The sequence below is a fragment of the Sander vitreus genome, chromosome 19 (assembly GCF_031162955.1).
Source record: "Sander vitreus isolate 19-12246 chromosome 19, sanVit1, whole genome shotgun sequence".
NCBI lineage: Eukaryota > Metazoa > Chordata > Actinopteri > Perciformes > Percidae > Sander > Sander vitreus.
In genome coordinates this window covers 1759451-1786950 of record NC_135873.1, presented here as the reverse complement: position 1 = coordinate 1786950, position 27500 = coordinate 1759451, and the positions used below count along the sequence as shown (strand labels likewise).

The 27500-nt window shown below is 40.2% G+C and overlaps 1 protein-coding gene across 8 annotated transcripts in view; it reads left to right on the top strand.

The window, feature by feature from the left end:
* Positions 1–27500, top strand: part of dysf (dysferlin, limb girdle muscular dystrophy 2B (autosomal recessive)) — a 115748-nt gene that overhangs the window by 63788 nt on the left and 24460 nt on the right. For 4 of the 8 annotated variants that reach the window (XM_078276211.1, XM_078276213.1, XM_078276214.1 and 1 more), the window contains 5 exons: positions 5845–5904; positions 14961–15059; positions 23822–23950; positions 24065–24220; positions 25512–25603. In XM_078276211.1, coding sequence (XP_078132337.1) covers positions 5845–5904; positions 14961–15059; positions 23822–23950; positions 24065–24220; positions 25512–25603 — 536 coding nt within the window. The remainder of the gene's footprint in view (positions 1–5844; positions 5905–14960; positions 15060–23821; positions 23951–24064; positions 24221–25511; positions 25604–27500) is intronic. The other 4 variants (XM_078276215.1, XM_078276217.1, XM_078276218.1 and 1 more) reach the window with 1 other exon arrangement.

Sequence of the window (27500 nt, the reverse complement as noted above, 5' to 3'; positions counted from 1 at the left end):
AAAGAGATGAAGTGAGAGATAACGACAGAAAGTTCCTCACCTCGATTGTAGCTTATTTGGTTATAAATAATTAACGTTTCAATTTGAAGCCATGATTTCAGTGTTTGAGTGTAGAAATAATAACAGAAATACTCCGGCACATAACTCCCCGTACAGCGATTTCTCGTTTGTTTGTTTTTTTTTACACGTTTTAATACAGATAAAAACGAATGAGACTAAATTAATTAGTGAGATTTTGTGGACAGAGCCAGGCCAGCTGTTTTTCTAGTTTCTTTCCCTAGTTGAAATCTATTCTGAACTGTAATTGTGTAAAAAAAAAAAAAAAAAAGTCTGTCTTTTAAGAAATCAGTAAAGACAGTATGGTAGATGTTGGAAAATGTTCTGCTGTACTGTTTAAGTGCACAGGATTTGAAGTTAATGGGCTACAACATGGAAAACCACTGGATTGGCCCCTTTTGAGAATACTGAAGTAACATTTAAAGATGGTGAATATGTGGAGAAGTTGTGTTTTTTCGGGGAAAGAATTCCAAGATCGTGGTTCCTGTCAGCCTTGTCTCTGTGGATCCAATGATTCAAGACTTCTGTTCTGGAGTCGTGCAGCTTCTCTTTGTACTTTGTCCTACGTCCTTCACTTCTTCTTCTTCTCTCCTCCTCACTTTTTCCCCCTCGCCTGTCATCTGTTGTCACTTTGCCTCTTTTTCATCACTTTCTTTGCCCTTTCTAAACATCAGTCTTCCTCCTCTTCTCTGTCCTGCTATCCCTCTTTCTCTCCCCCTTCATTGCACCCCCATGTACTTGTCTCCTTTCCTCCCCCTCTTATCTTCTCTCCTCTTTCTTTTCTCTCATCTTGTTCTCCCCTGTCATCCCTCTCCTCTCCTCTTTTTTTCTCCTCTTTTTTCTTCCCCCCTTGTCACGTTTTCTTTCTTTTTCTTTTTCCTCTCCTCTCCTTTTTCCTCTCTTTCCTTCTTTTTTGTCTGTTTTTCTCTCCCTGCCTCTTGTCTCCTTGTCTCCTCTCCTTGTCCCTCTCCTCTCCTTCTCTCCTCCTCTCCTCCTTCCTCCTTATTTCCTTGTTTTCTTTCCTCTCCTCTCCTCTCCTTGTCTCTTCCCTTCTCTGTTCAACTCCTTTTCTTTCCTCTTCCTCTCTTCTTATCATCCTTCACATCATTGTTTCACTTCTCTCGTCTAATTACTTTTAGATCCTTCTCTTTCCTCTTATCTTCCTCTTCTTCCTCCTTTCCTTTCTTGCATCCTAATCTCATCGCCCCTTCTTCCCCCTTGCCTCACCTCCTCCATCTCTTCTCTTCTCCTCTTCTCTTCCCTCCTTGTCACATCTTCTCTTTCTTTCTTTTGTTTCTCGTCTTTTCTCCACATTGCATTCCTGTCTTCCTCCCCCTCTCCTCCCGAACCTCCTCCTCCTTTTTTCTCCACCTTCTCTCCTCCCATCCTCCTCTCTCATTCTCCTCTCCTTCTTCTGCCCCCCTCCTATTCTTCCTCCCCTTCCCCATCTTCTTCTTCTTCTTCCTCCCTCTCTCCTTTTGTGAAGTCTTCCTCCTGGTGATCACTGAAGGGGAAAATCTGACCCTCAATGATATCCAACACAGACCCTGTGGTTTGTGTGTGTGTTACAGTGTGTGTGTGTGTGTGTGTGTGTGTGTGTGTGTGTGTGTGTGTGTTTGTGTGTGTGTGTGTGTGTGTGTGAGAAAGTGTGTTACAGTGGGTATAAACAAACACAGGGAGTCTGTTCCTTGTTAGTTGTCTTCTGTCTCATTATCCACACAGGGCCACACTGGAACTCTCCCTACATCTTTTTTCAGCTCCTCCCTTCCTCATCTCCTTCCTTTCTTTCCTTTCTGCCTTCCTTCATCTTTCTTTCCTCTACTTTCACCCCCTCTTCACTTCCTTTTTCCCTGGCTTCTTTTTTGACTCACACTCTTTCTCCTGCACAAATGTCTCCATCCCTCTTTCACGTCTTCCTTTGTTCCACTTTCCATTCTTTCACACGACTCCTTTGCTTCTTTCCTTCTTATCTCTCTCCCCTCTTTTTTTTTCTTGCACGTCTACATTGCTGATGTAGTCAAGTACTTCCTTCTACCTTTCTTTCTTAGTTTCTTCCTCATGCCATCTCCCTTCACAATTATCTCTTACTTTCTTACCTTTATAGTTTCCTCCTTTCCTTCCTTCCTTCTACTCTTGTCCTTGCACCATGCTCCCATTTCTTTCTCTTCTTCCCCTTCCTTCCTTCATGACGTTTCCTTCTTGCATCACCTTCTGTCTCCCTCCATCCCTTCTCTGCTTTGTTTCCTCCTCTACCTCCGACCCTCTCCTCTACTTGTTTTTTTCCAATCGTTTTACCGTCTTTTCTCCATCCCTCTTGGTATCGCTACTTTCCTTTCCTTTGTGCCATATCTGTCAACATACAGTGCTGCTCATGAGTATTGGAACCCCTGCTACAGTTGACTAAAAAGAGGAATAAATAAAAATCATCTTTTGGAAATTGATTTTAATGCCTTAATTGAAAAAATGAGGAAAAATCCAACATTTGAGGACACCAATTTTCTTTGTGAATGAATAATGTATCGTAAATAAATAAATGTTCTTCCTTAAAATACAGGGGGCATAGATATAGACACCCCTATGTTAAATTCCCATAGAGGCAGGCAGATGTTTATTTTTAAAGGCCAGTTATTTCATGGATCCAGGATACTATGCATCCTGATAAAGTTCCCTTGCCCCCCTCCCATCATCACATACCCTTCACCATACCTAGAGACTGGCATGGTTTTATTTCAGTTAGCCTAATAGCTGGTTTGATTTGCATTGAGAGATTATGGAAAGTACCCCATCACAAAGAAAATTGGTGTTCTCAAAGGTTGGATTTTTTTCTATTTTTTTCAATTAAGGCATTAAGAGCAATTTCCAAAAGATGATTTTTGTATTCCTCTTTTTAGTCAACTTTAGCATGGGTTCCAATACTCTTGAGCAGCACTGTACTGTACCATACTTCTTTTGCATTTGTCTCTTTCTCTTCCTCCATCCTGCTCTTTAATTCCCTTTACCCCTTTAATTCATTTTCTCATTCCTTCTGTTTTTTTCTATCTATCAATCTGGCAGTCGGTTTAATGTGGTAGCTCATTAAGGGGGCTTGTTAGCCTCCTCTTTTTTTTCTTCCTCTCTCTCTTCATTGTTGTGGTTCATCAACCACTCATCCCCTCTGTGATCCTTCCATCAGCTTTAAATCCTCTCTGGTCTTTAATTTATTTTGTGTGTCCGTCTTTGTTATCCCTTAACCCACAGGCGCCACGACAGCTACACACACACGTCACACACACGCGCACACACACACACACACACACACACACACACACACACACACACACACATATGCGCAATTTCATATCGATGAGATCTGTTTTTTTTTCTCTCTCAATATTTTACATAAGGAGAGACATCATGGGACTGTCTCTAATATACTGCTGTTACCTCATACTCACGACACATCGTTTTTCCGTTCTCTTGCACTGATGCAAAAAACTCAATTGTCTTGTTGTGTTTGTGGGGGGCGGCGTCAAATGTTTGGTGACATGGGAGGTCAGTATGAGCTAATGTTCAAATGTGTGTGTGTGTGTGTGTGTGTGTGTGTGTGTGTGTGTGTGAGACAAGTTTTAAGTTTAAAATTAGTGCACACACCCTGTCATTAACGCCCACATCCAATTAAAGTGCTTTGACATCAAAACAACGCTGCGTGTATACAACAACAGTGATGCAACCAATGGATACATTTACGGCGACAGCTGAAAGTTTGTCACACTTGTCGGCCCAAAAAAAAAAAAAACGTTTATCATTATTCTCGGTACAAACTTGTCTTGATTAATACTAATACTGAGCATATTTTTTTATGTTTTGTCCACTGCATTGATGTCAACGAAGGTAGACTTTAAATATTAGAAGCACAACTAACTACACCCTCTACAATAACCCTAAAGTCATGGAAAAACTAAACAGTATAACTTTTAAAAAGATAGCATGTATTGCAGGGTTGTTGTATTAGATTGTATTAGTTTCAGCTAGGTGGACTTGTAGCACCCAATAATGCAATAATTTAAAAGATTTAGTTTTAATTTAGATAAAGTTTTAATAAAATTTGCACTTGATCCAAAAAGGGAATGAATCACAATAATGTAATAAAATGTCCTAACTGATGTTGTAGTCACATGGCCCCCATCTTTCAAGTTGTAGCTGTCACTCCTGATCCAACAAACACTTTAAAACACTTTAAAACCTAACATCCTTCCATTTAGTCTCCAGTATTAGTTAGTAGCTCCTAAAATGCTTGATCCTGCATGTCCAATAATCAGGGTTTTACCTGCATAGAGGAATTGTTGGCGCCCCCCAAAGCAGATGTAGCCAGCCCCAAAGGAAAATCCCCCCCCCCCCAAACAAAAAAGAAAAAAAAAAACCCCGTATAATTAGGGTTGGGTATCGTTTGGGTTTTTTCCGATACCGGTGCCAAAACGATACTTTCAAAGCGGTGCCAGTGCCTGAACTGATACTTTTAAAAATATAAAAAAAAATATGTATATATTTAAGAACGGCTTGTTTATTGCTAAGGCCATATGATCAAAATGTAATGATTTATTCAAAATGTAATAACAATAACTTATAAAAATAACTTCTTTCACCAGTAGATTGCTGGTAAACGACAAAAACGACCACTAGATTTTACAATAACTTTGAATGCACCACAAGGCTGGCGAGGTGAGTTTCAAGTAACGGTAGGCTAACGTTACCTGCTGCCAAGTGTAGTGTTAACTAGCGTCACATGCAGCGATGGTTCTGTTGTCTCTAACGTCCGTTTCGGAGCGTCAGAGGGGAGCGCAGGCATTTCAGTTGCACCGAAATGAGACACCAAAATCCGCGTTACTATTCGGTCCGGTAGATACTGGTTGTTAAGGCACCGGTGACGTATTAGCACCGGGTTTCGGTACCCAACCCTACTGATAATGCAATTTCCATTAGATATCTGTTAAAAATTTCACACCCAGTTTGTAACACAGACTGTTGGGGATGAATGTTTTAGTTTAATAATTCCTCAGACTTTGCAAAACTCCTCCATGAGTAGTACTTACATGGCTGACTACTTGACAGTAAGCATACAGTAAAAACAGGGGACACATGTCTTCTGTGCTGAATGGAAAGGTTAAGAGTCAGACTGCAGATATGAAGGTGAGTATTTGCAGTAAACAGTATTCCAACTTTTAAAGCATACTGTTTGTGCCCACATACTGTATGTCGAGGTTGTCACATAATGCTGGTGTTTTACAGCATCCTTGCCTCGCCCCTTTCCATCTTCTTCATGTGCTGTGCTCAGCTCCTCCGTGACCTCATCTAAACACTTTGTCTTTCTAATCTGGGCCTGATCAGCGCTAACCCAATGCTGCTTTCTGCACCTCGCAGAGCGGAACCTCCCAGGGAAAGAACATTCAGGCAAAGGCTCACTTTTTCCCTCACAAAACAAGGTTTTTGATTAATTGTTGCTGTTTGATGGAAACACATGACGATGTTTCTGTGTGTTTGAGTCACTAATATGTCTGGTGATGTTAGTATGTAATGTCTAATGATGTTAGCGTTAAAGAATACAGTGTGTGTGTGTTTGTGTGTGTGTGTGTGTGTGTGTGTGTGTGTGTGTGTGTGTTTTCTAACATTACGAACCAACGTTTTTCAAAGATACAGCATATGAAATAATTCACATTGTTTGTCTTTTCACTAAAATGTGATGCTAATGTTGTGGCTAACCCTAACCAACTAACCTGAAAGTGTGTATGTGTTTATGTGTGTGCCTCGTAGCTTGCAGATGGATCCGGTTCAGCTATCATTAACCTTTCCGCCTCTACTTCCAGCCTTCATGTAGGTACCAAACTCATCTTTAAATTTCATTCATTCATATCACTTAACCAGAATGTCACAGATACTTTCCATTCATCTGTTTTATTCATGATTTGTTACCATCCATCAAATCTACAGATACAGTACTTTCTTTCTCTTCTTCCATTTTTTATTCAATAAGCTCATTTTTAACTGCTGATGTTGGCGAGAGATTAAAGTTGATATTTGCTACAGAACTGTTCACATTGGCAACATAAATACTTCAGTACTCACTTACCTAACCTTACATTTAATATATTCATGTCACATTTAAAGGGTATATATATATATATATATATATATATATTTGTAACTTTATACTGCTCACAATTCATCGAGCATGATTTAAAAGCATATTATATATTGTCATTAAAGGACAATTCCGGCGCAAAATGAACCTAGGGATTAATAACATATGTGTACCGAGTCAAATGTTCTCTGGGACATGTTTTCATGCTGATCGAATGCGTCTCTAGCTTTAAACAAGCTACTGCAAACCGGTGGTTAGCTGCTAACGCTAGCTTTCGGGGCACATGATAAATCGCTATTTTATACCACTAACAAGGCTCAGAAAATGGCAGAAATGGCAGAAATGCCAATACACCAGAGCACGTTTTTCTCCCATCCCGGAATGCTGTGTGGACTAGCCAGACCCTCCTCCGCAGCGCTGTGGAGGAAGGTCTGGCGATTCACCCTCCGGGACCTCTAATATACCCAATATATCTTGATTAGATATTGTGTCTGGAAAGAGTTGTTTCCAATACAAAATGTATAGAATTTTTCAATACATGAGTTTTTTTTAATTCTCATACTTAGAGTCAATAATCTCCACTTCAGTAGCACTTACTAAACTTTCCAGTTTCATTCCTATCTATATGCTGAAGGTTTTTAAGGAGGGGTTTGCTCATTTGTCATTCAGAGCCTAATTTATACATTTTATATTTTATGGCAGTATTTTCTGATTTATTGAGCGATAAGACATTCATAATTCCCTCTGTAAAAACCTGTGACTAATATGTCAACAAAATTAAACAAGAGATTTGAACCTGGCTTTATCCAATGTTTACTTTGTATTATACATACAGAAATGAATAGAAACCAATGAGTACCTGGAACTGTGGTAAAAATACATACAAAATATAAAATCTATATCAGCAAAGATGTTACATGATTTGCATAAGGCACTAAACCATGATTCCTCATGTTTATAATAACCCTACAGGATGCTTTAAATGCAATGCAGTTGACAGTAGCAGAGATCTAATTTTAGAGAGAAAGCCTTTTTTATTGATGAGGTTTATTTAAAGTAAGACACTGATGGATAGGGTCGATCTGGAAGGAATGAGATAAAGAAGTAGAAAATCCACTCCCGGATGAAACAAGAAACTTTTTACATTTGGTCGCGGCTCAGGAAAATACTTTCTACTGAAGAAATCAGGGTTTTACAGAGCGACACACACCGAGCCGTGTGGTTACAGAAGAAATCTGATCTCAGGTTTGAACGGGAGACCACGCTCCTTGTAACATTCTTCCGTTTTATTTATCTAAGCCAGGTCAATTTGAAGACTTAGCTTGACCCGGACCAGACTGCGCACACAAATACACACATCCAGTAGTGCTCGCTCCCTCCTCGCTCGACAGTAATTGGGGGTGATTTCTTTCTCTCCAAACAAAGATATTTGTTTTATTAAGGGTCAGATATTGAAACCAGTCAAATTAAAGGCTTGGCTTTCTGTCTGGCCGGGGCCAAAGTCAACAGAGCTGCTACAGATCCTCTATACCACAACTCTCTATAAGCAGACAGTTACTAAAGGCCGAGGCCGGGATGGATAAATGGGAGAGGGTTAAGGAGGGAGAAAGTGACTTAAAGAGAAGCAGAGGGAAGAAAAAAGAATCAGAGAAAGCTTGACTGAAATTAGGGGGAAAAAAGAGGACGGACTAATATCTCATGGCACCAGAAGAAGAAAGCTCTCTCTCTGTCATGTGCTGTAAATCCTGGCTTCTTAATCTCTGGGTCGCGACCAAAAAACGGGTCATGGGCGTATGTTTGATGATTACCAGATTACTGCAGCGGAGTGTGCGCTCAGCAGAGCGGCTTCCAAGGCGGATCAGTCGGATTCAGTTTCAGAGTTGGAGACGTTTAAGAAGATCGGCTGTCAGTAGCGTCATGGCTCCCCAAATCTCGCAGGCAACGACCCCCCTTTGAGATATTTGAGATCTAACGTCGCTCAGATGGAAAATGAACACTGTGTGTCATGTTTCATCGGAGGCATCCAGGCTTGATGATAGTATTTGTCATGGAACCAACCAGCCTCCATCTTTTCTTGTGTTTTTCCTTCCTTAAGGTAGTTAGTTGCGTTTGTGTCTGTGTTTCCATTGGTGAAATGTTTTATATAAGTTTGTGCCCCTTCAATAATTGTTGCATCCCTCCTCTCCTGTTAATTGTCAGCAAAACTGTCCCAGTTCATTGCCAAAAAACAATCAAGTTTTGTTATTATCCCACTCCTGTTTTAGTTTTCCTTTTGTCCCATAAATCCTGCCTGGCTGCCTTAGAACCAGACAAACTAACTGAAACTGCCTCACGCCAGGTGACTTTCTGGCTTTTTTAAGGGTTTATGAAACACACATTCATGACCCTATAGTGACCTCCAGAATCTGGATGCTGCACATATTTGCTGTCCAGAATGTCATCCAAATGTGTCCGTGTACTTCTGGATGGTATGGGTGTACTGCTTTTATAAGTCCACCAGCCAGACTATAGCATAGCTGATACTTGAAAATGAACAAACCCTACATGTCACGCAAAAGAACAGACGTTTCTGGTTAGGTATTCGTTATGTCAATCTGTCTGATAATCATTTGGAGATTTGCAAGTTAAAAGACTTAAATCTTGGCGAAATTTGTTTGAAAAGTTCAAGATTGTTAAAGATGCTATCATCGATATTTTAATACAAATGACTGTGATATAAGAAAGTTATTCCTTGTAGTGATGAGCCCACAAAGGCATTGTCATCTGACTGCAGTTCCCTGATTTTTTTTTTTTTTTACTTTCACCACTATCATATAGTAATACACCTGAATTACCAACTGAACTGTTGGCGTTTGAGTTGCACTGTGGGTAATGTAGGCACCAGGTTTTGATAAAGAGGAAGAATGTGATACGATATCTCTGGTTCCGCTGCATTGTTGTGCATGAACTCTTGAAAACGAATGCGTTCATAGAACATGCTCATGTCTTTTGATGAATGGTGAACTGAACTCATGAGTTTGCAGATAATGAATGGGAACATGAGTGCCGTTCACTCTCGCATCGTTAATGACGCTCAGGCATTGTGGGTTTTTTTTCGCACAAGAGGATTCGTGGCAACGGACATGCCGATTCTGTCGAAGACTGTTTCTCCGTCGATATGTTTCCCCCTACCTAAATCTGAAACAAACCCTAAGCCACGGGAAACATCATTCAACGAATTTAAAGACTATATTTTAAGATTATATGTGAAGCATTATGAACCTGCATCACATTTGAAATATAGTCTTAATGCTTTGGAAACCTAAAACACAAAAACACCTAAACATTGTGCCTTTTCACCCAAGTTTAGCCCAGTTTTAACCTACAGGTGTTTAGTTTTTTTTTTTAAATCATATTTTTATCACAAGAAAGAAATCATCAACTATCTGTTTTGGGGAAGCGGCAGAAAGCGTCATTGGTGGATGTCCTCTTGGTCAAATTAAGGACTTTTTTTGTTTTCTTTTTTAAGTAAACTGCTCCTTAGTGGGTCTTAAAGTGGTAAACCTTCCATGATTCAATGGTGGCTATTATAGCTAATGCTACTTCTTTAGCTTATTCCAAAGTAGCCAGAAATCTGGTATGCATCATTTGCACGTCAGAAGAATTTTCAGCATGAGTCTAGGACAGCAAATGGAAAAGTTTTGAGGAACCGGATAAAGATGGAGTCACTACTGTGTAATGTCAATCAGTGATAGCAAAGAAGACATTTATTTATGTGAAAATGCCACAGATTTTTACTTGAGGTTTGGTGCTCTGCCTTGAAACCACAGCGCAGGCAATGACAAACACACACAAACAGTTCTGCTAAGACATTTATCCCATTCTTTCCACATTCTTCACATTGTCCAGTTTATTTTGGAGAATTGGGTCAATGAAATTCAGTGCGGGTTTTGGGCAGAATGGCCCAGTGGGTCAGGAAAATCTCCTACAAGCACCCAACCTCTGTCATGAAGTAAAACGCTGTCGCTGTGTCACAACCCAGATGCTGAATCCTCCAAAGTCCCAATCCAGAGGACACACCTTTATATCTTTTGCAGCAGTCAGTATCTAATAATGTAGGTATGTCCAGTCACGTACCACAGAGGGCCAACAGTCTGCACGTTTTTATTCCAACTGATCACCTCAGCAGGTGAGTTCCTCACCTCTACTGGAATTTACATACAGACCATCTTCTGAAAGTAGGTCACGCAGATTTCACACATATAGTTTAGCTGCGAGCTTTGCACTTCCAGGGGAATTACAAAGAAGAAAGTTTGGAAGTTTTTCAAGGATATTGAAAACGAACCACGTTCGTAAATGCAGTGTTCCAGGCTGTACAGGGAATGCTGAATGCGTGTGTGCGTGCGTGTGTGCGTGCATGTGTGTGCGCAACACACTGGAGGATGACTAAACTGTAACTAAACTGTGTCTCTGGTGCTTTGTACAGTGACATTAGTTGATGAGTTTATGTGTCTTTAAATCCTTGCAGCCAATTTGTTCTTGTGACCACTCGCGGTATTGCAACACAGGTCATGCTGTTAATTTAGGCATCCTGGAAACTGTCACAGATTATCACTAGTATTTTTACTATTTCTTTTATTAGCTCTTTTGGTTTCTATGAGTCTGGATTTTTCCTGTTGAGCCTCTTCTCATTTCAGGGTTGCTGCTTTGACCTCTGACTTTTTCCACTGCTGTGGAAGGGATTCCCCCCACACACAGAAAAAGCATTTATTATGCAGCTCAGAGCTCTTATGTAAATCCAGTCTCTCTGCTCGCTGAGTTCTTGGCAGTGCCAGTCTTGGTTTGGTTAGCCTGGCTTTCCCTGCAGGGCGTAATGATAGACTGCAAACCACACTGACACCCTGAACACACCACTGTATGCGTGTGTGTGTGTTCGATCTCCTGAGTGTACACTAAATAGCCGTCGCAGTCTAGAGCGCTCCCCCGGCAGCCTTAATCTGTCTGAATCAGGAGTCGCGGACTTGAGTGAACACACCTTGACACACACACTGGTGGGCACACACACACACACACACACACACACACACACACACACACACACACACACACACACATCATTTCTGGCGCCCCTGTCATCAATGCTTGGCACCGGCTGCACACAGAGGGCACATTAACACACACCAGACACTTCACGCCTCAGACACTGTGTGTGTGTGTGTGTGTGTGTGTGTGTGTGTGTGTGTGTGTGTGTGTGTGTGTGTGTGTGTGTGTGTGTGTGTGTGATGTCCTAGTTAAACTCCACCTGCTGCCCTTTTCCATGCCATGCTGCCACTTTGGAAAAATGAGGAACTCCATAGTTTTCCCCAATTTGGGGTGTGTGTGTGTGGGAAGAAGTAGAAAGGGGATTCCACACAAACCCAGTGCCATAAGAGCACTTTTGTTCTACATGTATGCCTACACACACTAAAACACACACAAAGGAAAAAGTGGTGCATGCGTCATGAGTGTGTTTTAAGCTTGAGTGTTCCTCGGAGGGTTAAAGGTTGCAGGGCGGGGACGGGTTGAGCTGAAATGTGTGTGTGTGTTTGTGTGAAGGGGTAATGGCTGGTATTTTGATTTGTCCCTTTGGTATTCCTCATCTTTGTAGTCGTTGTTTCTTTGTTGCGTCAGGGCCAACAGCTGCCATCGAAACACACACACACACACACACACACACTCCGACAGACAGTTTTTATTTCTGTGAGAAAATACTCAAAAATGAATGTTTAAATAGGCCACTCGACGTTGCCAATGTGAACAGACTTTTGGTAGATTTGATGGATGAGGCAGCTTCATACTTGAGAAAATAAAAGGTCTTGATAAAAACACATAACAGGGTTTTCATTCAAAGATGTTACATATTCCCCCCAAAAATCATATCGTATAAATCAAAATAACTCGTATCCAAACCACAAAAAGCCATCAGTCAACAAAGATATTTTATTCTCCAAAACAGAACGACATTGTGAGCGCTGAGGATGACTCATAGCTGTAATAGTAAGACTTTAACAGCTTTTACTTTCATGCCAGCAGTCATTTTGTAATAGAGGGATTTATTTCTTTATTTTATTTTTTTCTTAAATGGTGTATATTTCATTTTTGGAATGAAAACCCTTAATGTGTAATGAGAATAAGTATTATGAAATGTGTTTAAAAGCCTAAAATGCCCTTAAAATGTGTTATAAGGTTATTTTAGCGTGTGGTTATCAGCGTTTGTGCGTCTGCATTGATTGAGTGTCAGTGTGTGATGAAATGTAATGTGTGTCTGACCTGTCTTTTACTGTTAACGCCGCCACTAGATGTTGCAGTGGGTAAGTTTGTGAGCAAATGTGTTTAATCATCAAGTCACATGATGCAGCAGTGCAAAGAGCCTTTTTATTTGCACCATTTTTTGCAATAATTATACGTTCTCAAACATTGTGTTGAGGCTACATGATGAGGGCAATGTCATATCTCTTCTTCAACAAAGTACTTCAGCATAGACTACATTTATAGCTGTGATGTCACTTCCTGTTCAGCCTCTATTCCTATAGCTTCTGTGACACCATGCAACCTGTCATTCAGCATTTCGTTGATCGGTCTTTCTGAAAAAATGAAGCCTGTTCCCGAGGTTTACTGTCCGAATTCTAACACAAAAGTATCATTCATTTTTTCGATACCACGTTTAAAACGATACGATCTCCGTTAATTATTCATTCGCTAATATCCAAAGTACCGAAGCTATAAAAGAACTGATTTTCAACCCAAGCCTGCACAGATGAAACTTGGGGGAAGAAAATCAACTGGTTCTCAACCTGTGTTCACAAGTGAAGCATCAGAGAGAGAAAAAAGGAATGATAACAACATAAAGAATGTGTAGGTAAAACATTTAAGAATAGTAATAATGTTAATTATTATGAATGTATTAGTAGGACTATGGGTTCGGTGACTTTTTCTATACCAGAAAAAAACACGTTTTTTCCCCTAAGTTCCATGGCATCAAGAGGTATCGAGTATCGGTTTTAAAAAAATCTTTTATCTTCTATCTTTATTTTATTTTTCTATCGAGGTTTAAAATTCTAGTATTGTGACAACCTAACATAAATCTGCATCCACTGCAGTAGTTGTTTTTAGCAATTAAAAACTTGGATTTTATTTAAACTACGGTTACTGTGTGAGCACAGAAAACTACAAACTACAGCTTCTGTGAACATTTGCCAGCGTGGCAGTGCAGGTACACTGTGACTTGGTTTTGTTCATATACATAATATTCACTACTACTTTAAAAAAAATAAAAAACTAGCACCCTTATCTAAACAGAAGAAGCGAGGCCACACTCTATACTGCTCTGTTTTTAGTTAGAAGCATTATTCCAAATGTGAATGGGATTTGAAATTTTTTTGAGTTTGAGAAAATCAAAAATGACTTGTGACTTTACTTAGATGCAGCCTAATGAATACGATTATGTGCATCGTTGGATTTTGGACTTTGGTCTTGTCTCTGGACTTCATATCTGAGACTTGAGACTTATTTTGATTTATATTCCCAATCTTAAGGAAATAAGGAAAGCAAACATCAAAGCCACAGTCCCCAGACAAGTTGAAGTCAGGGCTTTCTGTCAGTGATGTTGACCGCAAACACCACGTACCCAGGGACAATATAAGTGCAAAAATCGGACAACATGCAGACAAAATAGCTTAATTTGAACACAGTCGATAATAAATTCAGTCGAGACATGATTGTCTGTTGAGACTGAGGTTTGTAACCCATCTGGCCCAGTTTATTAAAGATATAACAAGTGGAACAGACAATAAGTCTGTGTGCGCAGCATATTTCTTTGTAACAGAGATGGAAGGGATTCTTTTACATAAACTGAAAATGTTTCTTCTGATGTCCATGCTGGTTTTGTCTGCTTTGTGCCAGCTCCCTTTCTGATGTTGCCCGTTTCCATTGCCTCAGAACGCCCATATACCATGACCTTAATGCGACAGAGCCACCAGAGGCAATTTTTACTTGTGTTGACGTGACTTGGCCAACTCGGCGTTGCCATGTGATCATTGGAAAAAATCATGAAATGCGCACTGAAAAGTGCACTGCTCTACAAAAGTCAAACAGCACTTGCTGCAGCGCTTTTCATGTGTTTGAAAGGTCAAAGGCCATTACGGGAGTTGAGATGTTAGGCAAAATCATTGGGTTCATTACAGTCGCCACGGACGTTTTGGTTGGAGAGGACATGAACTTTGACGTTATTTTTTTTTTTTGAATGAAAATAAAGAAGATGTGGAGTTTAATACAATGCAAACACTTGAAGAAGAACAAGCTAAAAAGACACATTAGATTCATGCAGTGTTAGGAAGGTTACTTAGAATGTAACAGGTTACCTATATAAGTTACCCTATTTAAAATGTAATAGTAGTGTAACTATTTCAGTTACTTTATCAAAGTAATGTAACTTGTTACATTAACTTACTTTTTAATTACTTTTCAAAATTTGGAATGACAGCTTGAGAGGCAGTTTAACTCAGATGGGTGGCGCTGCAAATTCAAACCGGATAACCAATCCAAACCTCAGAATAGCATCTAACTTTACTAAACGGCTGTGGCTGGAAATGGCAGAAGAAGACATTTTGCACATGAATTTTTGGGATTTAAAGGGGCTTATAAAAACATTAAGTTACGAGTTATTTCCATCTAGATCTTTCAATGCTTTTGCTGATCTCCGTTTAGATTCAGCACCTACTTGACATTGTCTACCTGACAACCTCTGACCTTTCCTATATGTGACCAACAGGAAGAGGAGTTCATGGACTGGTGGAGTAAGTTCTACGCCTCGACCGGAGAGAAAAACAAGTACGGGACGTACCTGGAGAGAGGCTTCGACAAGCTAGAGGTAAAACTGAAAGGAGGGACTGAAATAAAAGCTCCATTAAACATCTCTTGATGCTTACAGCCAATGATGCCCTCCGAGGTACAGCGAGGTTTCCGTCTTGGGATATTAAAACATCTCCCACTCATTTGTGTAGTTTATGGCACAAAAGCATCTCTTCATTTTGAGTCATTCTGGTTATTATTTGTATGTCGTTACCAGTGTTAGTAGTACTCGAGACCAGTGTTGATCTCGAGACCACTATTGGAAAGTCTCGGTCTCGTCTCGGAATTAACCACAATTTCTCCACTAACTGACACAGCTGGGACCACCTGAAGTTTTTATCTGCGGTTAGTACGAAGCATAAAGAAAGGTAAGTGACGCTAGCAAAGCTAGCTAGCTAAAGTTATCAATCTGCCTCTGTACCAAAACCCTCTAGAAATCTCTTCACCCCTCACCCAAAGGGATTTAGCGAATATAAGCTATACATATTAGCTAGTTGTGTATATACTGTATGTTTCAGTTGTTTGGTCTGGTCTTGGTCTTATCTCGGTCTCGATACAATCTGGTCTTGGTAATGACTTGACTACGACACTGGTATTTACTTATTATTTTGGATTTACCTTAATCTGACTTCTACCGCTCGCATGTGTGCGAAACCAGTCTATATTGTTAAGTGATTGATAAGTACTTCTACCGCTCTTTTTTTGACACAGCATGCTGTGATTATTTTGGGGATTTAATAATTTTCTTATTATTTGTCTGGGGTAAGAATAATGAGAAACGGCAAAATTCATGTTGCTCTAATATGTTTTGGTGTGTCTGTCTATGTCCACTTCACTGAAGCTATGCACTGACCTGTAAACGTCTGTCTGAATAACTGTGTGTCTGTAAATGCTAAATGTTTGAATGCTTGGTCAGAAAATGTCAAAGAAAAGGGAAACAAACATTGACAGAAGACAAAGTGAAGATAAAGAAAACATGAAGTACAAGAAAACAAGATGGAGAGCGACAGAGGAAAACATGAAGATTGAGACAGTGCAGCCCTTTGTTCCATTTTTCGTAAAATGTTTTGCTCCAAACTTCACCATTTAAATCACATTTTTGCCCTCCTGCCAGTTCCCTCCGTCAGTCCCGTCGCTCCGTTCTTCCCCTCCTCCCCCTCTCTTCTCATGCCCCGTCCTCGCAGCCCCGGCGCCGCGACATTCCGGGCCATTTTCCGAACGACTCCAATGACTCATTCGTCTTGAATTCTCTTCGGGAATGCCGCAGTGGGACGGATTCAGGGGGAAAAGGCTGTTCTCCGATGTAGGCAAGTCTGAAATGAGGGGATCACGTCAACGTCTGTCTTTGGTCTCGTTTCTTTCAGAGTCTGCCACGGTTCAGCCGCCGTCCCCGGAGCCCGTCCGCCATCGCCCACGCTCTGTTCAACCCTTATCCCGATTCTCTCGGCCCTAAACGCCGACCTTTTCTTCCACCGGGACTCAAAGCACACGTCAGTCTTCTTGTCTGATGCCCAAACAAATGACTAATCATGTCAGAATTTGGCCTCTTATTTATTGCCTTTAAATGAGACCTCTAACCTCTCCCTTGAAAGCCATTTCACATCAGTAAAGCAGCTTTAACTCTGTCCTTTCTATTTATTATACTGTATGTTCCTTCTCTTCCTCCGTAGCGTGTTTGCAGCTGTTATATTAGGTCTTGCATATATCCTTACATACATGTGTTACAAAGAGCTTGAAAGTCATGTTTTGGTGACGCATACATTTTTACATATTGGTGTATGGAAGATAAATAGCCAAGATATCGATCAATCTCATGCAAAAATGTTATACTTCTAAATAGCAGGAATGTTCCAGAAAGGTCATACCATACATGCTTATGTTTGTCTTTTTCTTCAGCTGAACATAAGACATAAAAAATATGGCTAAAAACTAAATGGCACAATAGAGAACAGTAACAGCTTTCCCAATAGTCATTGACCCTTGAAAGGCTCTTTCCATTTTTTAAAGTAGGTGTACTTTTTTCATTCAGGAAGCCTATTACAGTAAATGGTTTCACCCCTGCCGATGGAAACACATCTAAGTCGCGACATTTCAAAACTTTGCTCGAAATTCACTTGACAGTTGGATGGAAACATGCAAAATGACCAATGAGCCGCTGGTTCCACCGTCGCTTTACCTCTCCTCCCTCCTTCCCTCCCACCTACTCTGTGCCAACCCCTCCTTTTACAAGTACTCCCTACCTCCTTTGCTCTCTTCCAGTCTCCTGTTCCTTTCTTTCCTTTGACAACCCATTTAGTCAGATCTGCTACTGTCACAGGGAAGTGAGCCACTGTTTCCAACCTTACCAACATCCTTTACCTTCCTCTCACCCCGTGCTGCCACCTACGTCTCTTCTCCCTCCGCCGTTCCCTCTGCCCTGCGACAGTCTCTGGGTCGCTACTGTCAGCTGAGACACACTTTGACAACTTATGATTCATCCAGCACAGATGATATTGTTTTCATATTGTTAGTCAGATAAGGTAGACTTATTTCCAAACCATTAACTCTTATCAACTTGAAATGTTAAGAGTAACTTTAAATCCATTAAATCTACTTTTTGAGTAAGTAAACTTCATGCAGTTACTTCATTGTACTTTTGATTTTGGTCAAAGTAAATTCAGCTCATTACAACAGAAGTTTTCTGTCTTTTTGCTGAAATAAAATCTACATTGCAGTGTGTATATGTATATACTATACTATATATTATATACTATATGTATGTAAGTATGACAAATTACCTATTAGCAGTTCATGTTTGCAGCGTACCCAGGATGTACAGACAACTATGACTAGATTACTTAAAAATGTATCATATATTTGTGTTTAGATTTGACTGAGTTATCGGTCCGAGAAGAAGTGGCGTTTGAAAGTACCTTAATAGCCTCTATGAGCTGTTTGTCACAGCTAATGCTGTTGCTGCAACTACTGTCAAAAATGATCCAAACATATAACTTTAAGAATAAATGTATCTTTATATATGCTTAGATTAAAAACAAAACTCTGTTATACTGTGTTTTCTGAATTGAGTCGATGAACAAGAGCTCCGGACCTCCAATATGGCTGCCAGAGGCCACATCATCACCTGAAACCCAATTTTCTGTTTCCTGCTCAAGTTCACTTAATTTCTTCATTTGACCTTCTTTGTAGTGTCCATTTCAATCTCCTGTCTCTACCTTCAGTAAACTCTCTCGCACTTCACCCCTCTCCTTCCACACTCTCTTTTTTTTTCTTCTGTCACAAAGGCGCTGCTGTTTCCATCCTTGTTATGACTTGGTTTACCTCTCGCCTTCACTTCTCACCTCCTCCTTCCTCCTCCCTCCCTTTACTTTCTCCCATGGTACTGGGTTTGGTGCAGGAGGATTGGGATTTGTTGTATTTCAGTGAGCCAGTGTTTCTGGACGTTGTCTTTCATTTGCATCATCCCAGATTTCTTCAAGGCTTTCACACCTCTAAACCTCCTCAACCTCAGCTTCACCTTTACACTAGCGGTGTGAATCTTCACTGGTCTCACCATTCCTTTTCATTACGATTATCCTGTCAACGATTCAATATCACGATGCGTCACCTCCTATATATATATGAACTCCCTTTTTTACTGTATCTGCTCTTAAAAAGGCAAATGACTGATTTCAACACCCCTACTTTACACTAATAGTATATTACAAGTAATCCCTTTTTTAACTTTCTGTTATATGATTGGTCTACTACTTTAAATGGGAATAGTGAGGGTAAGTAGGCTATTTTCTGTGATTTGTTTTGGTAAATCTTTAAAACTATAGTGCGTAGTTTATGTTGCTCCCGTGAGAAAAGTAATGACAACAACACTGTCGGTGCATCCGACAGTTAATGAAATAGCAATAATTCCTACTCCTAATACGTTACATGACCAACAAGAGCAGTAAGGCAACATCCGTGTCTGACCTCAGTCCCTTTTCTTTTTTCAGCGTTCTCCAACTAACTGGATTTTAGTCCTTCTGCTGGACATGCAGGTCATTTCTCAGCAGTACAATCAATGACTGAAACATTTCGTTGGCACTTCTTCAGGTCGTCAGCTGTTGTAGCAGGCCTCTTTGCCTCCAAAGCTGAACGCCACTGTTTCCTTTCTCGGCAGTGACGTAAAACGCATCAGTCGACAGGGTACACGGGGGTCTTTAAAAAGTCTTAAATTTAACATTCTAAAAATAAGGCCTTAAAAGTCTTACATTTCATTCCCAAAGTATTACATTTTGTTTACAAAGGTCTTAAATTATTTCTTGTCCTTTTGTAGCATTAAATAAATACCGTAACGTCCATAGCATTTCATCCAAGGTGGTATTAAAAAGTCTTAAATTTAACTGCTGTGTGCGAATCACCATACCTAGAGATTGGCATGGTTTTATTTCAGTTAGCCTAATAGCTGGTTTGATTTGCATTGAGAGATGATTTCATGGAAAGTACCCCATGCCAGTCTCTAGGTATGGTGAAGGGGATGTGATGATGTGGGGCTATTTTAATTCCAAAGGCCAAGGGAACTTTATCAATCATATCAATGTATGATTTTTAGAGAGCACTTCCTGTCGCAAAGTGTAAAGTTCATTTTAGGAGTCAGTGCACGAGACATATCAAAACTGAGACATAAAATAACTCCCTGTAAAAACAGCAATTTGCCATTTTTACACTTGGTTTTTTGTCAACTTTAAACGAAGGCAACACAGAGGTTACTTAGGAAAGAGAGGAGGAGGAAGAAGAGAGGAATGAAGGGTATAGACGGTATTAGATTTGGGTGGAGAAGGGGTGAAAGAGTTGGAAAAGTAGAGTGAGGATGGATGGGGAGGAAGAGGAGAGTGATGAGGGGGGATGATGTAAACGAAAGAGAGGTCTGGAAACAGCGGATCATTTCACTACTTGAGCACCAAACCCAGTATCAGGGGATAGGGGCGACGAGGGGAGAGGGTTTAGACAAGGCACAAGGGGTTGTAGAGTTGCTTAGTTTTATATAATTAAAAAAACGAGGTTGTTCTGCCAACGTAACGATAATAGTTGAGGGTACAAAAATAATTTGTCCCTCCAACTAAGTCCCAAGTTTTTTTAAAACAACTAATATCAAGTTTTCCTAACAACTATGCTAAGTATTTTCAACTAATTACCAAGTTTTTATAATAACTTATATCAACTGGCAACTTGCAATTCTTATAGTGAGAACAACGCAATGTTTCAAGTCCCTTGGACAAAAAAATATTTTTTAGGTTGACACAACACGAAATAACATATTGCTGACAAAAAATGAAAAACCTTTTTTACAGTGTACACACCTTTCGAAACCTACAAATTGTACATCATACAAAAAATTACAGCTTTATATTCTGCAAAATTTTAATTTTGAATTTAATTAAAAATAATGATTCATCTCTCATGTGGAAATTCAAGCTGCCAACATACAGTCAGGTCCATAAATATTGGGACATCGACACAATTCTAATCTTTTTGGCTCTATACACCACCACAATGGAGTTGAAATGAAACGAACAAGATGTGCTTTAACTGCAGACTTTCAGCTTTAATTTGAGGGTATTTACATCCAAATCAGGTGAACGGTGTAGGAATTACAACAGTTAGCATATGTGCCTCCCACTTTTTAAGGGACCAAAAGTAATGGGACAGATTAACAATCATAAATCAAACTTACACTTTTTAATACTTGGTTGCAAATCCTTTGCATTCAATTACAGCCTGAAGTCTGGAAGGCATAGACATCACCAGACGCTGGGTTTCATCCCTGGTGATGCTCTGCCAGGCCAGGTCTTCAGTTCCTGCTTGTTCTTGGGGCATTTTCCCTTCAGTTTTGTCTTCAGCAAGTGAAATGCATGCTCAATCGGATTCAGGTCAGGTGATTGACTTGGCGATTGCATAACATTCCACTTCTTTCCCTTAAAAGACTCTTTGGTTGCTTTCGCAGTATGCTTCGGGTCATTGTCCATCTGCACTGTGAAGCGCCGTCCAATGAGTTCTGAAGCATTTGGCTGAATATGAGCAGATAATATTGCCCGAAACACTTCAGAATTCATCCTGCTGCTTTTGTCAGCAGTCACATCATCAATAAATACAAGAGAAGCAGTTCCATTGGCAGCCATACATGCCCACGCCATGACACTACCACCACCATACTTCACTGATGAGGTGGTATGCTTTGGATCATGAGCAGTTCCTTTCCTTCTCCATACTCTTCTCTTCCCATCACTCTGGTACAAGTTGATCTTTGTCTCATCTGTCCATAGGATGTTGTTCTAGAAATGTGAAGGCTTTTTTAGATGTTGTTTGGCAAACTCTAATCTGGCCTTCCTGTTTTTGAGGCTCACCAATGGTTTACATCTTGTAGTGAACCCTCTGTATTCACTCTGGTGAAGTCTTCTCTTGATTGTTGTCTTTGACACACATACACCTACCTCCTGGAGAGTGTTCTTGATCTGGCCAACTGTTGTGAAGGGTGTTTTTCTTCACCAGGGAAAAGTATTCTTCGGTCATCCACCACAGTTGTTTTCCGTGGTCTTCCGGGTCTTTTGGTGTTGCTGAGCTCACCGGTGTGTTCTTTCTTTTAAGAATGTTCCAAACAGTTGATTTGGCCACACCTAATGTTTTTTGCTATCTCTCTGATGGGTTTGTTTAGATTTTTCAGCCTAATGATGGCTTGCTTCACTGATAGTGACAGCTCTTTGGATCTCATATTGAGAGTTGACAGCAACAGATTCCAAATGTAAATAGCACACTTGAAATGAACTCTGGACCTTTTATCTGCTCCTTGTAAATGGGATAATGACGGAATAACACACCTGGCCATGGAACAGCTGAGCAGCCAATTGTCCCATTACTTTTGGTCCCTTAGAAAGTGGGAGGCACATATACAAACTGTTGTAATTCCTACACCGTTCACCTGATTTGGATGTAAATACCCTCAAATTAAAGCTGAAAGTCTGCAGTTAAAGCACATCTTGTTCGTTTCATTTCAACTCCATTGTGGTGGTGTATAGAGCCAAAAAGATTAGAATTGTGTCGATGTCCCAATATTTATGGACCTGACTGTAAGTACACCGTCAATTCAAAAAGTTAATTAGTACTTGCAATCACTTCCTGTAGCCAGATAAGAGTCTTTCAATTCTTGCTTTTTTGCAAGCCCCCCCATTCTTCCTGGCAGAACAACTCTAGCTCAGAAATATTCTTTCTTGCATGCATGGCATGTTTCAGAACTCTCCACAGATTCTTTAATGATATTCAAGTCTGGGGAGTGTGGCGGCCATTCCAAAACCCTAATCCATCTTTCCTGGAGGTACTTCATGGTTGATTTGGAGGTATACTTTGGATGATTGTCTTGCTGAAATACCAAATCTCTCTTCAACTTCAATTTCTGGACTGACCATCGAACATCAGCCTCTAAAATGTATTTATAGTTGTTGGAATCCATTCTTCCTTCCACCCGCACAATGTTTTCTGTGCCCCCAGCTGCTACATAACCCCAAAGCACAATGGATCCATCTCCATGCTAAACAGTTGGCAAGGTTTTCTTCTCTATAAATGCTTTGCTGCTTTTTTTCTCCAAACTTAACTTCTTTGTATGTGACCAAAATTTCCATTTTGGTTTCGTCAGTCCAAAGCAAATTGTTCCAAAAGGCTTCTGTTGTCTTTTTACACACTTCTTTTTGTATTGAGGTCTCAGGAAAGGCTTTTTTCTTGTAACTCTGCCATGCAGGTCTTTGTTGTTTAAAGTACGTTGTGTCGTTGTCCTGTTGACAACTAGACCTGTGTCTGACACTATTTTTTGCAGCTCTTTTGCAGTGATGGGTTCTTCTGAGCATTTCTCACCAGGTCTCAAGGCCATTCTGACATTTTCCTTGGTCTTCCAGATCTTGCCTCGATGTCAACTGTTCCAGTTATCTTACATTTTCTTTCCATTTCCCTTCTCACCTTGATGATAAGAATAGAACATACTTTATAATCCCAAGTGGAAATTATGTTTTAATACTGGTTTTGTTACTTCTAGTTTTGTTGGTTTCATGCTGAAGTGAAACACTTTTTCCAGCTCGCCTTTTTACACTGTCATTTTTCCGTGATAGGAGGGAATGCGTGTGTGTGTGTGTGTGTGTGTGTGTGTGTGTGTGTGTGTGTGTGCGTGTGCGTGTGCGTGTGCGCTTGCGCGCGTGAGACTGAAGTAGACAAACACAACTAATGAAAACAAATTAATCTTTTTGTGCTTCTGACACATATGCGTCCCTGCCCAGATACAGTATGTACACATGCCAGCGCCCCTGCAGTGTGTGAGTGTAATATACTGTTGAGTAGCTTTGGGCTCAAGTTTGCATCCAATACCAGTGGAATTACACCGGTCCAATACTCCATACTACATCCATACTGCCATGATGCCATATAGAATAATGTGTGTGTGTTCGGTTGGCAACCTGATAAAGATGCTTAAAAATAAAAATTACGCAAATACCACCATGTGTGTGTTTCAAATAATCATGTTATCTCTTTCCTTCTCTTCCTCTTTTATTTTTATTTTTTTTTCTCATTTCCTTTACAGCCTTATTTTCACCTCCGTTCTCTTCTCTTTCACCCCTCTCTATCTATCTCAAACTTCTGATTCTTTTCTTTTTTCCTTTCATCCCTCTCTCCATCTCTTCTTTCTGTATTTGAGTGTCAGTGAACACGTATCAACGCATCTAAATGCAATCGAACAAGATGTGATAAACCCCCTCCCCTCCTCTTCCTCAGGTGTTTGACCAGGAGTTGGAGAAGGTGGAGGGTTTTGAAGGTCTCTCAGATTTCTGTCAGACGTTTAAGCTGCACAGAGGAAAGACTCAGGATGAAGGAGAAGATCCTTCAGTGGTGGGAGAGTTCAAGGTAAAAACGGTGTTCTCTTCTGCTACATCTAATTATTTTGCCTCTTAATATTCTTTAACTGTGTCTTCGTCTCTAATTTGAACCCCACAAACCCCCCGTGGCCTCATTAACCAGGGTATGTTCAAGATCTACACCCTGCCAGAGGACCCCTCCGTCCCCGCTCCCCCCAGACAGTTCAGAAAGCATCCTCCCAACGGCATCGAGGAGTGTTTGGTCCGAATCTACATCATCCAGGCTCAAGGACTGCAGCCCAAAGACACCAACGGGAAGGTACGAAGGGAGAGGACAAAGTGATCTGATCATTATTTTCATTATATGATTTGACCCGAGGACAGAGCTGATATTTTAACATGTTTCATTACCAGTCTTTTATTAACACCAGCCTGTTCTCGTGAAGCATGTATATATAACTGTGAGGTGAAAAAGCATAAAAAAATAAACACAGATAAATGTATAAATGGGAGGTGGGACCATAGGTTTGGCAAGTTGTCAAAAAGCAATCTGAGTAACGTATTCTGAATACTTGGATTACTTCCACATTGAATTGCATGTTATAAGTGTAGGAATGCGGCCATCACATACAGCTTACTAAACAGGCCTATTCTGGTGTGTTCTTCTGTTCCAACTGGCTGAATATGTACCTAAACAAGCAGATAGATTGTTGTATTTGTAGTCCCGAACTGCATACTACAAAAATCTAACCGCAGTCTAAGCTACCATGAGCTAATTTTAGCTAATGTTAGCTAACATGTCAAACGGGGCTAGTCTTTCAACGGCTCTGGGGTTAATAAATCAGCACATAGGAGAATGTAAAGTCGCACGTCAACTATAAAATAGCAAGTTGACCAGTAAAACTACAGCAGACGACTACCCTTGGCTAAAAATAACTTACTTTAAGATGCTTCTTCAGGTTGGAGGTGGAGTAATTTGGACGCTGAAAGGAAGTTGGTTGCTGGCAAGCAGAAGTTGCACTGCAGTGCACAGTTATATTTCGTTCTCCCTGTTCTTTCTTTAATGTGAAATGCTGTTTGAATTTCCAAGATAGAAACACATTCTTGCCCTGGCTCTGTTGTGCTGGTTCCGGCTCCATCTTTACCTCTATCAGTGATCACGCAAATAGCTCATTTTTTCGTTTTCATATTGGGGCTTCTGGGAAATGCATGGAGTTGCGAGAGTGAATAAACCCGTGAAACAGAGAAGTATCGTCACGTAATCCATTGATTTTATCAATGTAACTGTATTCTAAATACCAACTATTTAAATTGTAACTGTAACGGAATACAGTTACTCATAATTTGTATTCTGAATGCGTAACGCCGGTACATGTATTCCGTTACTCCCCAACACTGCCTACAGAGGAGGGGGGTGGGGGACTAATAAATCCTGAGGATGCTAAAATGAAAAGACGTAAATGAATAAATGGACTTAATTTGTATCAACTTTTTGAGGTATTTGCAAGAAATGGTCAGTAAAGAAATGAACCTGGAATAATGAAATGAAATAAAACAAGTGCAACCAAAGGAAGGAACAAATGAGTTAATAGAAAGTTTTGTGTTTTCAGTGTGACCCCTATGTGAAGATCACTTTGGGGAAAAAGACCATCAACGACCATGAAAACTACATCCCATGTACGCTGGACCCTGTCTTTGGAAAGTACGTTACATCCCTTCTCTCTCTCTCTCTCTCTCTCTCTCTCTCTCTCTCTCTCTCTCTCTCTCTCTCTCTCTCTCTCTGAAACCAAACATCCAGACTTTCCCAAACTCGCAGACTGTACATGCATGTTCCCAGGATGTCTGCGAGTGCTGTCTAAATCCACACTTCATCAAGTCTGCAGACTTCCAGAGAGTCCAGTCCAGTAAAGTCTGTAACCAAACTTTACCAGACCTCACTTGAAAGACAATTCATGTCAATATATGTGACTATGTAAAAGAAAGGAATAATATTTATTATTAAACCTTTTTTTTTTTTAATCCTCTAACCTCTACGAACTGCTTTAAATTCATCCAGGTCCTTAAGTCCTGTCACACATCTCATTTCGCAGACGTGATGTGATGAAACGTCACGTAACATATAAACAAGTCTGCAAATTTTGTTTTGTTTTTGTTATCAGTAGTTTTTAATGTTTTTTTAACAGGAAGAAAAGACAAAACAACAAATAGCCGTAAACACAAGGCTATTAGAAAACTGAGACAAGATACACATATTGGACAATGAAATAAAATTATATAGATAAACAATAAACAAATATGACAAACTGGGTAAAAGAAAATTATGAGTAGACAATAACCAAGTTAATTAAGTAATAAAAAATACATAGACTACCAGTAAAAAGTTTGGGGTCACATTCCACTCCATTACAGACAGAATACCAGCTGAGATCAGTCCATCGACTGCTCATGACTTTCCAAGATGGCGCCCACATGTAAACATGAACGCTACAGTCTTTATTATCTAGCTTTTTAATAAACTGTCTGTACATTTACAAAGTTCTCAATGCTTCGGTTTACATGTAGGGACCCTCATTATGCTACAGTTGAAATTTGGTGCTATTTTGAGCCTTGTTAGTGGTATAAAATAGTGATTTACCCTAGGCCCCCGAAAGCTAGCGTTAGCAGCTAACCACCGGTTTGCGGTAGCTTGTTTAAAGCTAGAGACACATTCGATCAGCATGAAAACATGTCCCAGAGAACGTTTGACTCGGTACACGTTATTAAGCCCTAGGTTCATTTTGCGACAAAATTGTCCTTTAAGACTATCAGCTCAACACAACTCTCTCTGTATTTCTCAGTAGGACTATGTTCAGAAGATTGTGTCGTCCGGAGACTTTCGCACGCAGAAACTCAAGTGAAGATAATCACCTCTTCTGAAGAGTCCATCATGTTTTTTTAATCCTCCGTTTCCTCCTTAGCTACTAGCAACTGCGTGGAGGGGTGGGGGGCACGGTGCGCGGTCACGGAAGGCTTGTATCATGTGGAGCGCCGACAGTTTTGTTGTCATTACTTAGAATTCCTCATGGGGGCGACAGAAACTACGCACTATAGCTTTATGTTTCAGATATCACGATTCAATGTAATGAGCTATACAAGTCTGCAATGCTGGAAGTTTGGTTTCAGCCTGTCTGTCTGAGTCTCTTTCCCAGTTTATCGTCCTTCTTTTTCCTTATAAAATGATTATTTTAGGTTCTGCTCCAACTCAATATGTGTTTTGCACTTTAACATCTTGTGATACTCTAATGCCTACCATTAACTGGAAGACTTTGAAAAGACTTTTTTAAAAGGCTAAAGTCTGACACCGTCTCACGTCTAAAGACAATGTGTCATAAGTCTCAGAGTTTTTAATCACAGACTATAATATTTTGCAAAGACTTGGGATCTTGCAGGGTCACTATTTGCAAGACTACAATGAGATTCCTTTTGAGATAACGTCCCGTCCTGCTCCTGGTGGAAATTTACAAGAAGAAAAACTGTTGGAGCAGAAACACGTCAAAGAGGCACTTTTGTTCACTCCACAACTCTACCGCTTTCTCCTTCTTTTACAGTCCGAGAGAATG